This window comes from Osmia lignaria, chromosome 3, assembly GCF_051020975.1.
Source record: "Osmia lignaria lignaria isolate PbOS001 chromosome 3, iyOsmLign1, whole genome shotgun sequence".
In the NCBI taxonomy this organism is placed as follows: domain Eukaryota; kingdom Metazoa; phylum Arthropoda; class Insecta; order Hymenoptera; family Megachilidae; genus Osmia; species Osmia lignaria.
The window spans coordinates 9,867,732-9,886,432 of NC_135034.1; the positions used below are offsets into that span (position 1 = coordinate 9,867,732).

Genomic DNA, 18,701 nt, shown 5'->3' on the forward strand with positions numbered 1-18,701 from the left:
CTGGTAATCCGCATTTCCGTCGATGATCTAGCAGCCACGGGCGTAGGCCGCGTGATTCTACGTCTATGGTACATGGAAATAATACAGCGTGATAGTAAATTAAATCTAATAACATCAGAGTACCCTTCTTTTTTACTATTTCCCTTCCAGGAAATTTATCTGAATCACGAGGGATTAACAAATCTGGCGAAAGCGGCGTTTCCAAGTGCACACACACACACATTCGGGTATATACCGACCTAGTTTCTCGCTGGAACAGGCGGTCCCGCTGCCGATACTCGTTCGTTCCCCATGCTGATTCATCCTACGCCTGGCCTTGTCCTCTGCTCTCAGTTTGTCCCTGGTCGGAGGGGACGCGCTGCTGGCCGGTTGATCCCTGTAGCTGGATCTACCCTCGTTGGGAACGATCGGAGGCTTCTCCGTTAACGACGAGCTGTTGGTGGTGGTGGTGGAGATATTACCGGTCGACGTGGTGGAATAAACAGCGCTGGCCACGTTTCCGTTCATAGGAGAAGTCGAAGAAACGGAGGAGAGATAAGAGGAGCCACCGTTCTCCAAGGGTGCAGAGGTCCTCAGAGGCGACGAATTATTCGTTCGACGATCGTTGTTGGATTCTGTGCTAGCACCGTTGCTCATGTTCCCGCTGCTCACTGTTGTTACCACGCTGTTCGTCACCAGGGACGGTGTCGAGGAGAAAACGGAAGGACAGAGGTCCGTCGAGACGCTCGATTCCGGTATCCACGTGTTGCTTCGGGGCTCCGAGCGACAACTGTTGAAACGTGGTCTCGGTGGATTCGGAGTATTGCCTGAGAGTAGATTTCATTTTTTATTCGATAAAGGAAAAATTCGTCTCGTTAATTGTTCAAGTGTAAAATGAATATATACTTCGGATGGTTGGAGTGACCTGAAGAATTGTAGTCTGTCCACCAGGGAACGTGGCATTCCGTTTATGCCGACCCTGAAACAATTCAATCATTTCTCATTTCATTCCCCTTCGATCCCGATCGTTCGATCAACCGTCCCGTCGACGAGTTTACGGGATAAAATGTCATCGTATTCTCACGCGAAAACCGTCCGCCAATTGAAAACCCGCTACTCTATGGAGGCCACCGTCCGCCACGTTGATCGATTAAAAAATCTTATACTGATTATTGAGTTGCATGGACGGCAGCGAGTTGGAATGCCGTAGAATTTCAACGTGGGCGAAGCGACGAGGGAAGGCGCGTGCACGACTAGGTCGCGGTAGGCGGCCGCAATAACGGCAGATAAGAGCTCCGCTGATAATATTCCGCGAGGGTACGCTGTTCGCGACGTGCATAATTCATAAGCGCGGGCTACGCGTACCGCGCGATGCCGGACAAATGCAAAACGCGAACGATTCAATCGATCCTACCGCGCGAGATCCTCTTTGCCTCTTCATCTCTCGATCTCGATCCTGCAAACAATTACCTCTCGTCATTTATTTTTTTTTATATCATGAAAATCAAAAGCAACAACACCGACACGATTATCAATATATCATGAAATTGCATCGAACAATGATATAAATTTCAACGATAGCAGGTGATAAGACCGAGTGTGTTTAAAGTCGAGAAGGATCGATTTATCGACCCAAGCGAGAAGCAGTAGTTTCAATGAAGTGTCCATGGATAAAGTATAACCGCAGTGCCTAACAATCGATCGATCAATAAACATGAGAAACGGTAGTTCCAATAAAGTATCCGTGGGTGAAGTGCAGTTGCAATCGTAATAATGAATCATCGATCAATAAAAATGAAACGCAATAACTTGGACAGCACGTCCGGCAGGATTGATATCTTGAATCTAGCTAAATAACAATACCGATTGATAATTAAAAAATTTCATTTCTTATTCATCCTTTGACCTGCGCCTTCAACTAACAATAAGAAGAGAAAATACATAGAAGTCTTCTTCGGATTGTTTCGCAATTAACGCGATCCTGTACAGGTGTCCCGTATCCCTGCCGAGAATACTGATCTATCGTGTACACCTTTTACGACTAGTTCCAGGCGAAGCAAGGAAGAAAAATAAAAGTGTACGTGTTCTGTACGCATTCACCGGTCTGCTACTTACACGCTCGCGTGTTGGCGTACGTACCCGTCCCGTCGCCTTGGCCTCTTAACGTAATCGTACGTTTACACCGTGCTGCAGGTCCACCACGATTACCACGTCGAGGTGTTTCCATTTGCCGATCGATCGATCGATCGATCGGTGGCTTGCGTAACGGAAATCGTGGCAGCAATGCGCTTCGTGTTGATTCGAAAAATGCCTGGAACGAACGTGTCCAAACGATCCGCGCAGATTTCCAAGTATTCCTTCGACAGATTTCCTCGTTTCGCAACACGCGCTGACCGCTACAGTAGAAATACCTCTGCTTACCGCGACACGCGATCAAATACATTATTATTCGAATTATCCACTTATCCTCGTTTTTTAACCCTTCGAGTAAAATGAGGAAAATGGAATTTTGCAAGAATCGTTAGAATCGTTGGAAGGACTTGATAAATGATTCGCAATACCGATCGACCGTGAAATAAATTAAAGAGCGTCATTTTATTCCTCTTTCCTGTCCGAATTGTCTGATCTAGTACGAAGGATTTCTCCTTTGGCATCGATCATTATACTTGCGCAAGAAGTTGTCGAGTTTCAGTAACGCGGCAAAACGACAACCTACCGACGACAGGCTACACGATTCCCAACCGAGCACCTTGATCTATCGAACGATCGCGAAAACGACGCGTAGATCGCGCGAGTTAGATAAAATCAGCGGAGCTCTCTTATTGTCTCGATGTCGGCACCGTTTCCAGTGGCACGGGTCATTGTAGGAACAGGAACGAGCTCGAAGAGTGGCAATTTCACGGTGGAAAATATTCTCTCTTCTACTTGCAACAATCGTTCGTGGCTGTTTTTCGTTATCTTCCTTGGTAATTCATGGGTATATTCGAAACATCATTTCTCATTATTTATAAAAAATTGATGTTAATATTTATTGTGTTTCGAGATATTTAACCCGTTACTACTCTTCTCGATCGTTCGAGATAATTGCGCGAACGCGTTTAATTATCATCCGAGGCTCGAATTCTAAAGTATCTATCCGTCGGTGAAAACTGGCCCCATAAAATCGCGACACGGTGCAACAGATGAAGTGAAACGATGCTGGTGACGAATCAAAGAGACGCGGCATCAAATTGTACTCAATTAAAATTAATTGAGTCGACTCGTAGCCAGTCGAACAGGGGGGCTGAATGGTTGTCAGGCTTCGAGGTTGCTCTTGAATCGCGCCCGGAATCGAATTGAATCGTCCCCCGAGTGGATTAACGAACACGTAGGAAGGATCGTTTCGGTATATCCGCGAGCCGGTGCATTCGTCGCTTCCTTTTCTCTCTACCCTTTTCGCGGACGCATAATCACCTCGGTTCCAGCCAGCAATGGTGAGAAGAAACGCGCAAAGAAGCGAAGGAAAGAAGCGGTTCGAGAGGCGCGGAACGATCGGGCAGAAAAGCGACGATCAGCGTGCGACTACGGTGCAGTTTCCCGAGTAACCGGCATTATTTCGAGCTGTAACGAGCGTGACGCCGCGACAGGCCGCGCTAATGATCGTGCATTATCGCACTTTTGCCGAGCTTGTTTCTTCTTTATCTGTCCGCCAGTCTGAGCTGAGATTCCCACTTCCAACGAATCATTCGTAAGCTACATAAGTAACCGTTGGCTAGTTTCTTCCACTCGTTTATTCGAATTGTAATAAACGAATAATCAATGTTTCAGTCGGTAATTCGTATTTCAAAGATGAAAGGTTTCGATTCAATCGTTAAAACTAACAGAATGTTAGCCGAAGATAAATCGTTTCAACCGTACGATAAAACGTATTATTTTCCCGGCGAGATAAGAATCGTTTAACCAAAGCTCGGATAATTATACAAACATCGCTCGTTTCCGTGAGCGAAACAGTAAAAACGGAGCCGTTTTCAAGTACGTAGGTACGTACACGCAGCTAGGATGGTTTCTTGCGAATCAAGGACCGTTTGGCCACGCTCTCTGCGCTTATTAAAGCTATTTCCGCCGGTGAGACAGGTCTGTACGCCGCGACTGGTATTACTCTGCACGCGTAACAAGCATGACACACGAAGGATGTAGTAATGATTATGCGAGCACCGTAATCAACGAATGACAGCGGCCTCGTCGGCGTCACTTCTTTTTCACCGGCGAACCCCCTTCGAACGTGTAATTCGTCCGCTCGAATACCGCCTCTGATTCATCGTTCCACGGATAGATATTGAATTTTCACATTCGATCGTTACTGGAATCGTTCGAAATAACCGCTTCGATCGAGGTTTTGATTACTAGCTCTCAGACGGTAGCTGGCAACACTTTTAATCGAATTTTTTTTTTTTCTTCTAAAATTATGTTCATTTTTCACGAACGAACCTTATTCCTCGAGTAGACTTGAAGCACGTCGGCCCACCACCTGGTTTCCTCTCGGCACGTGCCTTTCACGAAGGTAACACCTTCCGGCGAGGTGATCGCCAGGCTGTAAGGATGTCCAGTGATGTCCTCCGCAGCGGCGACCTCTAACACCCGGGTCATGTCGATCCTCGCTTGAGGTACCGTTTCCGGCTGCAAAAGAAACGGCAAACAGGTTAATCGCGAGACAGCCTCGATTAAGCAGTTTCCTGGCTGACGACTGGGCTGGTAATTTAATTGACCGATCATCAGGTAGCCGATCGTTTAATTTAATAATACAGCAATTTCATGATAATCGAAGCTACTAGATGCCGCGACGACCGGGTAAAGATATCGAAGAGAAGACCTAGAAACACGGTAAAGTAACCGGGTCGATCGGCGGCCAATTTAAATCTCGTATAAAGATACTTCCGTTGAATTTTTCTGATCGATAGGATTCATTAAAGCGTCTGGTTGATTGGAAATTGATTAGGATGACGGAGTGTATAAACATTTACGAGAGGAGAAATTATTTTCAGGATATGCTTTGATGATGATAATTTGTTTGAATTAATTCAATCGGCTATGATTAGCAACGTTTCTTTTTTTTTATAGCAGTGTCATTGCGGAATCTGTTGCGTTTAATGAGTTTAGAAGTACTCCACAGTAGTCTGGATTTAATTATATAGTACTAGAGTAAGTTTATTGCGATATTTCTTATAGTTGCTCTAATTTCTTGCGGCTTTTCTTCCCTTCCTGTTCCTTCTTAATGTCTGTACCGTATTTGATACCAATTTATATCTCTATTCGCATATCTTAACGTAATTATCCGAGTGATCTTGTCCCGTTAGTTGTTTCTTCAGACTGGCTATATTTCTGTCTTTTAACCCTTTGATACCGGACTACGGAGAAAGGCGTTCATTTAAAAATGATATCTTTAATTTTATGTTATTATCCTCGCAGTTTGTCCATACTTTTCGCAACTAAATTAATTGCTCGATCACTCGACTAAATTAAGCCCGCATCGCTGGTCGATTTCAATGAGAAATAAAAATAAAAATTAATGTTACATTGTCGGTGGTGGGTTCGCGACTACGAAACATTGTCGATAGGTTTAACGAGCACGAAACGTCAAGCAAACGCGAACGAGGAAAAGAGTGGATGAAACAATAAAAGGAGGCGAGAAAGAGCGAGAGCGAGGGGTTTCCACCGTAATTTTATTTGTTCAGCGTGGCGTACGCGTCCCGCGACGCGTTTTATTACAGCCGAGGATAATTTAGTGCGTCGTATACGGTCGACAGTAAAAACGACGCGATGCGAACGCGACGGGCAAGGAACGGGCGAGCAACGGGGCAGGTGGCCGGCAGGGAAATAAAATCCTCCAGTGTTACTTTGTCACCGATTTCGGGCGTAACGCGGGTACGATTGTCCACCGGAAACCCGTCATTTCAGCGCAATAAGCCGGTGTCGTTACCGCAACACTATTTCGCGAATCGTAAACCGGCCGCTTCCCAGCCGGATAGCCTTCTATTACTATCGCGACCAACGCTTCTCGCCTCGTAAAATCAACTTGTCCCTCATCTTCTCTCGCCGGACGATACCTACAACTGTATTTCTTATTCGAAACGGTTCTACAATTTATCCTGCCAAGCAACGCGGTCTGTTAATGATCGTTTAGCATATACGGGGAACTCGTTGATAACGATTAGCAGACAGAGATTCGAATTTTCCGCTCCATCGCATCGATTAATCAAATTATTCGGATTACCAGCCGTGTAATTCATTTTATTTATAAACGCGAACTGTCCGCCGCGAATACGAGGAATAATTACAAGTCTCGTTGAAATATCGCCGATGCAAATGGAGGAAACGAGTTTAGCAAACTTCCTGCTCGAATTCGAGTAATCTGTCGCGTCCGGTAGTAACGCAGAAACGTTCCCTGCAATAACGTTAACGAGGCGTTCGAGATGAAAGTGTAGCATTATGATAGTCGTGCGGGTAAAAACAGAAGAATCGAACCGTTTCCAATCGATTACAAAGCAACGAGCGTCGCCAGGCTATCGGAAGAAAAAACAGTGCCTCCTTATTGGTCGTAGAAAGTCGACGGCGCGAAGAAAGATCCGTGAAATCCGTGGTACGACCGCGATTCTCGCTCGGCGAACGTGTAATCGGGGTGAACAAGGTGGACGAAGGAAAGACGGCTGGAAAAAGGAGCAGGTTGACGCGGAAAATGCTAGGCTCGCGGAACGGTGCTTGTCACTGTAACAAAGTATCCTCCTGAATGGCAATTATCTCTTTGAACAGGACTGACGTGGTAAGTATGGAACATGGACGGGTATCGATCGGTTAAAAATCGATCGATCGTTCGTACACGCGGATGAAAATTAAAAGGGATTCCTTGAGATTTCGAAAAAAGGAAAAGAAATTTCAACATCGCCCGACACGTTCGTGATCAAAGGTTTCATGCAAATTGCTACCCCTCGATTGATACGTTTCACGATGACGTTGAGAAACACCGAGTACCGACGTGATATCATTCTTCTGTTAAGGAGGACGTATTCGTTGTTTAAGAGTTGAAGGGTTAAAAATGAAGAACGAATAATTGTCACCCTCGAAGAAGGCTTGTTCGCAGGCACCGCGTCCATATTTCTCCGCCTCCCTCATTTGGCACGGGCGAAAAAATTTACATTTTACAAATCTTCTTCCGCGTGTACTCGCACGCAGCCCGGTCGTTCGATCGGAACACGATCGTCGAGGAAAGCGATATTTTTATTACTTTTTTTTCTCTCTCGCTGGTTCACCTTACCCCCGCGACTTCTCGTTTACAAGCACGCCTCTTGATTAAGCGGTATAAGAGTACGCTGACGAAATTTTACCGTTACCAGCCTCTTTTATTGCGAGGGCTGGCTAATGAACCGCTTGCAACGCGCAAAAATCTACATTTAACAAATTTCCCTGCCCGCCACGCGGACACTCGAGCGGCGAATAAACGAGCGGACGGGATAATTTAAGGCGTAACCCTCGCGATGTTTCTGCGGACTTAACGGACAGTCGTTCCCGAATCTGCCGTATCGTTCATTCGCTTCCCTTGTCTCCTGTCTTCTTCTTCCTTTTTTCCAACGCGAATCGGCAATAAGGTACCCGCGTAATTCGCCCGCTTGCGTGTTACCGTCTGACTCTCGTTTGACGAATCGATAAGAAAGACGCCGGTCGATTATTTTCGCTCGACGATCAACAGTGAAAAGGCTTACCATCGAACGTATCGAAACGCGCATAGAATCGACACGAAATTCCTTATCTCTTACCTATGGGACAGGATAATGAGCCGGTTAAAAAGCTGATACACCGTAATCAATTCTAAACTTGGAGCGAGTCAAGCGAACAAAGGGGAGAAATTTATTTTCATCGTCGAAGAGAGGAAATCTGCACCTGGAGCTGGCTAATCCGGTTAACCAGCAACGATAAATCTCTCTCGGGCAAAACGCTGGACGGACGTGTTTGACTGATACAGCATACCGTTAGATTCTTTCGCCGAAGTAACAACAAGTTCGTTTAGCCTGCCAACAGCGGCACCGCGAAATCTACAGCCCTGGTACGACAATAAAATCCGCGATTTAGAAATGATCATGGCCGAGGAAATTCCTGGCGATCGCTGCCGCGCACGCACAACCTCTCGGCATCCTTACTTTCTATTATCCGCCTTCTTGCCACGGCTCAATGGAGACCGTACAATTAAGTACACTTGACGCTGGTACACGGCAATCCATGAAACGTCCAACGCTCCTGGCTCGATTCGCTTTCTTGCTACGCCACTACAATTTCTTATTTCTTTATGAGTCGTTGGTGAACAGTGAAATATTGCGTGGGAGGTGGAGCGGCATTGGCGATTTTTCGTCGATCCGACGCGAGGTTACACGCGATTAACCAAATCGAACGCGTAAATTGTGCTCGAGAGTGGTCCCAGAAGCGGAACATTGACCGATCGCGTTTCGGGACCGGCGAGAAGTACGATACCGACGATAATAAACTGGCCGCAACGACTTACTCCGGTTTTGCCGTTCCACATTGCAGAACGGCTTTTGAGGGCAGGCCTTCGATCCTCCTTGGGAAACCGGAAAATTTAAAGAGTAGTATCGATATTATCGGCGAAAACTGTTCGGTATGCTCGCGCGAGGACACGAGTTAATTAACGCCCCCTTAACGACCGTACGCTCGAGTTTCATCTTTTCATTTACTTAGCAAAGAAATTAGATAAACGAACCGATGCCCGCTTCCGGCATTGGTATCAAGGAAGCGAAGAAGATCGAGCAATTATTGAGGGAAAAGGAAGGAGAGGAGAGCAAGCGGGGATCGGAATAAAATCGAAGATATATCGAGCGAAGAGTCGACGCGGCACGAGCCTCTATTAAGCGCCGCCACTCTCCGCTTCCATCTGCTCCACATAGCCGTACGGATTATGCCGGGTACACAGGGTCCAAGACGTGTCCAACGCGGCGATACATCATGGCCCGTGTCCGGCTGTTATGTATACGAGACCGCCCTGCATCGCGTTTTTGTTCATACGACGTATTTATTAGCGGCCACGTCCTTCCTACCTTCCTCTTTCGGGACGAGCATACGCTCCTTGATTTATCACGAACGGCCGCCGTGGAATGTCATTAACTCGCTTCGCCAACGATTATAGAACGCGTTCAGCATCCCCTCTAACGAGCGGAATTTACGCGAACCGATCTTTGTCACGCACCATCGAAAAATCATCGGTGTATAAAAAAATAACCGAGTACCTGGCGGCCAATAAAAATGTACAATTAAAACGTCAGGACAGTGTCGCAAACAAGATGATAAAAGTATCAGAGGAGAAAAATAAAAATGGAAGGCGACGAACGAGCAAAGGTGGTTGAACGTGAAAAATACAAAAAAAAAAAAAGAAATAAAAGTTGGTCCAAGTCTCGGAGGATGTTGGAGATCTGGTGTACCCAGCTTCTTCGTGACCCGGTTGCAGTGTCCAGAGTGTACCAGAATACAGATAAGATCCGCGCTACTTATGTAAAACACGAGTTGTCGCGCCCTGTGGCGGTCTCTTCATCTTCCACCGCATCTTTCCAACCCTCTCTCTTTCTCACCACCACTCGATCCTCTCTTATGTTCCTCGTTCAACAGCCCCCGTTTCCGACCAGCTATCTTCGTCTCCGATCTTTTCATCTTGACTGAAGATTCTCGGTAAGTTGTTGGAGCGTGTACGTCGGTACGTGGCGGATCGGAGGATCTCGCGATTTCGTCTTCAACAACTGTTAAGCCAGTCGAGGCCACCTGGGACGAGCGAGTCTTTTTCAAGGCTCCAGCCCGTTCGGCTTCAGGGACGCGAGTCGAGCTCGAAAGTAGCTCTAATTAACGGCTGCAATTAAAACGTAACGCCCGGTGCGATTCGCTCGGTGAATTTACGGATATTAGCGACGCTTATCGCCACCTTGGAGATTCTGCGCCGGGTCCCGGTAACCGGGCTTCGATCACCGTTCGGATAAGCAGCTTTCTCGATAATTCAGACCTCGAATACACGCAACAGTGGAAATGAAACGTTTCTCTATCGGTTGCAAGAAAATAGGATCGTACGAAAGTGGCTCGTCGTCGGACGGTGGAAAAATCGTTGAATGGAGAACGAGAAATCGGAGGAAGCGAGGAACGAAAGGGCAAGCTTTTTATCGTACTTTGCTTTTCGCACGCTCGACCAGTTCCATCTGGAAAAGCAACGGGGGTCTGTCGCCGCCACTAACCAACGATCTGGTAACTTTTCATCGGTGAAAACAGGTCCCACCGGTGCACGTCGGGGGAAGCTCGCCGCGAAAAACGATCGATAAAACCGGAACCCATCGAGGTCCTCGACCAACGAGAACCATCGACGCCCTCGTGCAGAGAGCGTGCTCCTCGCGACAAATAGCCTGCCCGTACTCTCCCTCTGATAATCGGCAACGAGAATATACTATTAACTCGTTGCTAAAGGATTTCTCCTGTACCCCGTGTTACCTTAAAGTAGGAAAAATTGCAATTAACTTGTCCTCCTCGTACCTGTCCATATCTTAACCGGCAGGCTTTTCCATTTTCCATCTTACAAAAATGGAACGAATAATCTTTACCATAAATTACCATTTCTTTTGAACAATCTACGATCCGTGTGGTATCGTAAATGTTAGAAAGGAGAAAATCAAAGTTCGATGCTCGCCAAGTTGCAGGCTGATCGAATATTGATAGGTAGCTTCCACGTATGGTCAGCTGCGATTATGCTAAATCTAATCTACCGCACACGATCAGGATGCGTTACGTTTAAAACGCCACCCCTTTAAATTATAATTGGATTAAGTTATGCTAGCCTTAAGTTACGACCGATCAGCCACACTACTCGCGGAACGTATGCAACCACTTACGTTGTAATTTCGTCTAAATCGTGCCTGGTGGAGTAGGCCTCGGTTAGGTTTTGCTGGTCCTACCTTGTATCTGCTAGAGCGATCTAAATCACGCGTGTGGATCGAGTTATGCTCGATGTAAATTACATGCGATCTGAAATTATACTAATCCGGAGTTACGGTTGAATCCGGGTCTCCTGTTAAACTAAACTTGTATCTCATGTAAATACGGATAGATTTATGCTCGCTTTACGAATGTTAACGACTGGACGTTGCTGCTACCCGATACACAAAGATTCGGATTTTTCTTCTTTCGTTTCGAGCTGCTATTAAACCTAGAAGAGTAACTTGACCATCGATGTGCCAGGGTTAATTAATGTATGAAATAAATGAAATATGCGGCTACGGTGTTTGTTTTGTTCATGGATGACGATAGGTTAAGAGTGGCAATCGAGTTCTCCGAAAGAACTTTGTCGGCCCTTGTCGGAGATATAGGGGCTAGAAAGTGATTAGAATAGCAGGGATTTGCTCGCGGCGCGAACGGCTCCTCCCCTGCAACGTGTCGGAATGCAACGAGAAGCCCAACCTAACTCCGCGTTCCGCAGCCCAACGCGAGATGAGTTTACGCGCTGCCAGTTCTCGCCTGGCGTGCACCTTCCATGGAATTTCGATCAGTCTGCCACTAACGAGATTACCGTCACGCAATGAAACGGGATCGATTGTCCATTCGACCGCGAATACCTTCGCGAAAGCTGGCGATCGTTCACGGAAAGAACGCTGTTAAGTTTTCGTTAGCCTGCAGAAGTGCCTACTCTCAAATAGAAATCCTCGACGAGCGCGACAAACGACGTTCCCGATTTTTCTTCGCTGCCAATTTACTGTTCGTTCCATTAAACATCGAGCAGACAAGCAAGCAATTTGCGAAAGGTTAAAATGGAAAGGTTACGCTTCCCTTCGGAAAGACAAACCCAGGAGTTTTGCAATTTTCCAGAAACGCGCGAACGGTTCGTCCAGTCGACACGATCACGATCTCCCTGGAGATAAACCGATAATTTCATCGGCGGCAATCATCAGCTAGCCGTCACGACCACCCGGGGGATCTTTAATAGTCGTAGCAACACCGGGAAAATTCGTAATTAATAAATCTTTGCCGCTTTGACGAACAGAGGGGAGGAGAAACAAGAATCCGACGATATCGTCGCGGTACAATTAAATTAATGGCTCCGTGTCCTTATTAATTAACCTCGCCCCGGTTACAAATTGCCGCTGATATCGTGCGGTGGAAGTGGCTACGCTTTCATTACCAGCGCTAATCAATTAGGCTGACGCGATTCGACTGAAGGGTTGAAAATTCACAATTTTCATTAAAATTTCGAATTATTTGATACGTCAATTTTTAAATCACGGTTAGCCTCATCGAAATATTCATCGACCTTCGAAAAACGAAAGGTGTGGCGCCTGAAAGAATTCGCAAGAAAGATAGCAACGCTCATCAATAACGCTGTCGAAAAGCGTTAGGTATCAAGATAAATGGCGTGTTCATCGATTAGATTGGTAAAAATTAGTCATAACGGAGTTAGATCGAGGGGAATTCGTATGAATCAGCAATTTCGAACGGTATTTTCTGCTAATAAAAATAGCAATAATTTACCGAGTCAAAGTTAGGATCTTTTTGGCCGGGAAAATTCAATGATTCGTAAGCGACGATTCTATCAGGGCCACTGTTAAGAAGATTTATCGATGATGTAAATAATATGCAGACAGTGGTTGGAAGTGACGCGAGCGTTTGCTTATCTCGCGGCGCGGCAAGATTAATGCGCGTGCCGACCGCCGCGTGTACCACGGTTAATAAACATTGCTCGCAATAATAGTGCCACCATCCGCATCAAAGAAGCATAGTTCGACTAATGGAACTCTCGTTCACGGTTGCCAAGTGTCGAAACCACGATGCACGCGATTTAATTCCACCGTGCTGACCATTTGTTTCCAGCCTGCTGAGACGATGAGAAGTTCAACGTTTCGATCAGAAAATAATAATAATAAATCCAATCTCTCTCGAACCTCGTCGTCGACACGAACCAGGTATAATCATCACGAAGTTACTTGTTTCTCGAGGATTCTTAGGACGGGTGCAACAAAACGTTACATAAGCAATCAGCAGCATCATCGACGAAATAAAGAAACCGCTCGAGGATGGAAAATGTCGAATAGATTGCGCAAAACAACGATCTTCCTTGCTATGCTCGCAAATAGGGGAAGCACGATAATTGTCCTTGATCCTTGGAATTTTTCTAGATTTCACGAACGATCGTGGTTCCCTCACCTTTTCCACGCGGATCCGCTCGAAGCGTGGAACATCGTTAACCTTTCGGATCATTCTAGCGACACCGCAAGCGTTTAGCAGAAATAGGGAGAGCTGCGAACCGCGTGTACCTACCTGGTGCCACGCGTGTGTCGTTTAACGCTCGACGGGATGCATTCCGCGAGGATGACTGCCTTTTACGAGAGCCTACGTATGCGTGAACACGCGAGGAGTAACGGGATCGAGGAATCGATCGCGACGGAGATCGAAGGTCCCTTGAGATTCGATTCGATTCGATTCGATTCGATTCGATCGTGGAATGGCGAAGGTCGATGGCGAAAGGAATATGCCGTTCGTGAGTTATCGATCCGGCCCAGAGATCGATGGACGGAAAACGCGAGAGACGAGGAGGATCCTTGGTGTTTCGCAAGAAACGAACGGACGCGAACGGTGAAAGATTTAAAAATCTCTTTGATAGCTGAGAGATACGGTACAATCTTGATTTACCCTTCTACTACGAACGCCGATGTACAGTCTGGTTGAAAGGAAAGTAGACATAAAACCATAAGAAGGATGATGAAACTTTCCGAAAAATAATTAGTAAAATAACGCGTGTGTTCGATTTCCATTCACAGGCTCGGATTAACGCGGAAGTTATTGAAATTACCCATTGTCTGCTAGCGGAGCTTAGTCACGGAGAACAACTGTTTTCCAGCCTCGATTCTCCACGCCATGCCATCCCGTTCCTCCCCGGGTTAAGTGAGTTTCATTTAATCCCGTCATTAGCTATTTGCCGGTCGAGAACGGGGCGAGGCCTTTGCTTTCTTCGTCGTCCCTCGTTCGACCTCCTCTCGCGTGCATCATCCATCTTGTATCCTCTCCGGCGGACCAGCAGCACCAGCAGCAACACGGCTGCCCGTACAACGTCTTAATGATAATCTTCGGTTCGAACCGGGAGAATAAAGAGCACGTATTACGTGAACACGTTGGTCGATGTTGCTCCTACACTCTTCAACCTTATCGGGAAACTCTGGAACGATTCTTGCGATTCGAACCCTGATTCCAATCGTTCGAACTGTCGATTGATCATTCAATTAATTTCCCCGTCGAGCATTCTGTAGGCTAAGAAGCGGAGTACCCAGAAATCTCGATAATCCTTGCGAGAATAGCGTGCTGCGGTGATCTAATATAGGAGGATCTTGTCCACTCGGGTATGAGTCGATGGAATGCCAGTGATGTCCAATAACCAATATAGCGAATGCGGCATCAGTGAACAACAGGCTGCTAAGCTAAGCTGATGGTACACGCGTACTACCTGGTTGCACGATAGCCAGGTACACGCGTAGCCAGACGCGTACTATGTAGCTACGTTTCCTGGTTACTCTGCTGGATGGGTGTGTCGCGATACTGACTACGTGTATACACGTCTAACGTACGCTTCCTACGTGACACTTCGTTTCCAATATGTATGTGGCTCTCTGGTGTACTCGATGAAACGGAGTGTCCACATTGTACTTTTTCCGAAAGCAGTCGAATGATTCAATCGGAAGGATAACTGTCGCGATTTCGCGGTTATTCGATGCGAAATTTACGCAATTCCATCTGGTATCTTTCAATCCCTATCTACTCGTCGAAAGAGACACCGAAGTTCCTTTTAACATCGACTTCGGGAACTTGTTCTTTCTGAACAGCATCGTATTGGAAATACTTGAAAATGGCTCAGCATCTAGTTCTGTTTTACGAGGAACTGGTAAAAGTGAGCTGACGGAGAGACAGCTCGATTCTTCGAACACAATCTAACCAGTTTCCACGTTGCAGAGCATGTCTGTCGTCATAAAGCAGGTGTCTACGGTGTCGAACAAAACATACGGCAACGAGGAAGTTGGGCAAGTGGATTTTACACGTGTCATTTAAACGATTCCGAGAGAATGCAACGATGCAGCCTATCGTATCTCCAACAGATATCACCTATGGAGCGTGAAAATTCTAATGGGATTAGAAGATACTAGAGATTTGCGATTTTAGAAGAAGATAGTTCCACGAACGGGGCAGAGAACGAGGCAATCTTTGACACGCGAATAGCTGGCGTGCTGGTTGCACCGTTTAAGGTGTTTCTATTGCACGCTGGCGCAAAGAGATCGTTAACCTTTGCCAGCAACCACGTTCAATTACGCTCGGCGCGTTCGCTTCTTTAACGCTCAGCCGGCGAACGCGTTTATACAAATTTACCTGAGCTTATATTCGAAGCTTTAGATTGAAAGGTAAAAGGTTGCGAAGCTTCGGTATTCGGAGGAAAGAATGAACATTTCAGGAAACTAGCGAACTAGCCCGGTCGAACTGATCGTCGTTCTTTCCTCGACTCGAACAATTTCTATTACGTGCAAGCGCTGCGATCATTACCCCCCCACGGCACGGTAATGTTCGGTAATCAGGTGTATTTTAACGAGTAGCCGCGGTGGTTTACGACTTACTAGATACCTGGACACACGTTTACCTAGCCCCAACATTGTGCAGGTGCACATGCAACGCTTGCTGAAATGCCATTTTCTCTGCAACGCGGGATCGTTGCACTCGCTCGCCACGAAGAACTTCCCTCGACAACGAAGAAACTGCATTTTTTTTTTTATTCCACCGTTCTTTGATTCCTTATTTATACCGTAAAACCAGTCTTCTGTAACTTGAAACGTAATTTTGCTGGATTCTATTTAACTCGACTCATCCGAAAGCGGAAGTTTTTTCATTTTATTTAATTACACTGATGTATAGCGTAGAATAAAAATGAAATTTTCTTTGAATTAGATTTCTTATTATTCCCTGAACCTTCCTTTATTTTTAATATATTGTTTTTTTTTCGAATCCATAAATGGTAGGTTTCAGTCGTACACGAGATCTACCTATCGCGTCGCGTCGAAAGGTCTCGATATCCTGTCAAAAACGACCAGGAAGATAATAATCGAAGCGTGGTATTTTCCTAGCAAAAAGCACCTTACAGGTAGGTAGCGGAATAATTACACCGATGGCTCGGTACAATAAAGTACACGCGGCACGTTATACTAATTAGGAGTATCGCATTAGCAGTTCGACGAGCAGGAATGTATAACCGAAGATACGGGGTCATCGACACACCGGCTACCCGTTACAATACAAATACACCACACGCGAGGTACGTGCTCTTATTCTACTTTTTTTTTCTAATTATACCCTAGAGAAAAGAGTAATTAGTACGCGGAGGCAGAACGAGCGTTATTTCTTGTCGATCGTGGAAATTTTCAATTTTTCCAACGGATTAAAGAGAATAAAATAGCAGTTCGTTCAACGAATCTCGTCCATTCGCCGAGAAACCCAATCGCCGAGGATCTAATGCTTGTCGATGGAGGTGAACGGGCCGAAACATCGCAGGGCTTTCTTCCTTTTGGACGCGGTTGTATCGGTTTCCGCGTCGCGGAAACCGCAGAATCCCCGAACAGGATGCTCCGACCGCGTTCGCCCCGAAACTCCTGAAACCTGACACGAGGAGCGTCTTCGATGGACGGCAAAAAGAAGGGAATCTTAAACGTCACCCTTCTCGACGCGGCATTCAAAGTATTTTCTCACCGTTATCCACCATTTTATCATGGCGATCGTGAATAAAAGTAGCTCGTTATCCGAACTATTAATCGAAGCTTTCGTTTCCCAAAAAAGAGCCGATCTATCCGAGTGGTCGTCGCGGTCGGCCGAGGCAACGGGCCGCGTGTCACGGCAATTACGCCCACGAAAGCTACGTTAATTTCTTCGCTCGATTGTCTAGGCGTTCTCGTTGGTTCTCGCGCAGCTATCAGGCCGATAAATTAAATTCCGCGAGCGTTCTACGGGGTCGTTTCGAGCGTACACGTGTTACTCTCGCGGGGCAAACCGGCGTGGCACGGTCTCGAGAGTCGCCGTGGCCTGGCGTGGGACGACGGCATTGTTCGAGCCGACGACGGCCTCGACGATATACGCCGGGAATAAAGAGTACCGGTTAGTTTTCATGGCTGCTGCCACCATAAACGCCAAACGCTATTTGCCGATTATAATTTGTGCACCGATAATGAAGGATAATAAAGCGTCGCGTGGGATACGCGACGTCGCGTCGCGTTGCTCTACCCCGGTGAAAGCGACGCGACGCCTCTTTTCTTTTCCTCCCCTTTTTGCAAGACTGCTACGAATTTCTTTACGATTAAAAAAAAGAAAATTTTAGAATTCCGATTGCGCAATGCCTCCGCACGATTACCCGCCTGGACATTTATACGCGCGACATTTTCTTTTTACACGTACGTACTTACAAGTTTTTCGGAACCATTCGACGCTCGATGTAACATGTGTGACTTTCACTCGCGCCACTCGGTACCCCGTCTCTTAAACATGTAACGCTTTTCTCTGTTGCCCGATCCGATCGCTAATGCTTTCTTCGACGAGTCGTTCGTTGCCAACAAGCACGGTCCCGTACCGCGAGTTACAAACCGATTACGTGTACCAAATAACGCGCGCCAGAAACGCGGCTTGTTTTCTGTCCACGTTAGTCCCAACAGGATTTATGTTCCCAGCGGACGTATCTCACGATTAGCTTGAAATACCGTCGCTGGTAAACGATTATCGTATCTTTAATTATCATAGTGATACAGTGTATATCGAACAACCAAGATGCGATGTATACATACTTTCAGGATGTAACATAAATAAAAAAGTGTAACAGAATTAAATGATCCGAGTAATTTTTATAATTATAGAATTTTTTGTAAGCTTAACCTGTTTGATTTAATTAAATCATTATATCGGCGTCTCGCGATTGATTCTAATTTCCGGTGTTAACGAAGGGGAAACGGGATCGTTTAGCGGTGTCGATAATTAAACGCGTGTCAATCGTTCCGCGTTAATTCTTGACTCATCGATCGTAAAATTCCCTACAGCGATAACCGCGTCCGTCCCTCGGATCTTTTAATTGCCATCCCTTGCTTGCCACACTGTTGCAAATCACGGATTATAGTGGCCGTTTCTCCTCCCCTTCCGACCGATTAATCGAACGTTCGCAATTGCATCCTCGATATCGATGAATCTCGAACGGCATTTCGCGATCAGCCGTTTCGCTGAATCCTGGAATATCATTGGCAATCTCCGAACGACTTTGAAGCTACGAACACAAGCTTTTCTGCCTCTTCGATACTGATATACGATTACGCGAATCGCCTTCGATCGCTCTGGGTTCCCGCCTTCGGGTATTCATAATCGTTGCTTGCCGAGGAATCGCATCGTTCGAAATACTCTGCACCGTTATCTCGACCAGAGTCGGTGCAGATTTTCATTTCGTAATAAATTAGGTTGCTCGAATATCTTGTGAGAACGACTCGAAGAGGCAAATATTCGAATACCTTCCAAAAAAAAGAGGAATTTTAACAAAGTTACATCTAATTCGATGTCCTAGCACCCAGTTGGAATATTAATCTCTCGTTGCTAATCAAAGGACAAATAAATTTCGATTAGATTTCGATCGCGTTCAATCCTGGATTCCTGTCGTCCCTGCGAGA

The 18,701-nt window shown here is 46.2% G+C and overlaps 1 protein-coding gene across 8 annotated transcripts in view; it reads right to left on the reverse strand.

Moving 5' to 3' along the window:
* The window catches only part of osp (myosin phosphatase Rho interacting protein outspread), a 117,082-nt gene that overhangs the window by 12,839 nt on the left and 85,542 nt on the right, over positions 1–18,701 (reverse strand). For 7 of the 8 annotated variants that reach the window (XM_034332639.2, XM_076693431.1, XM_034332641.2 and 4 more), the window contains exons 4-6: positions 4,447–4,635; positions 886–958; positions 240–806 (exon numbers count right to left, since the gene is read on the reverse strand). In XM_034332639.2, the coding sequence (XP_034188530.1) occupies positions 240–806; positions 886–958; positions 4,447–4,635 (829 nt within the window). The remainder of the gene's footprint in view (positions 1–239; positions 807–885; positions 959–4,446; positions 4,636–18,701) is intronic. The other variant, XM_034332642.2, reaches the window with a different exon arrangement.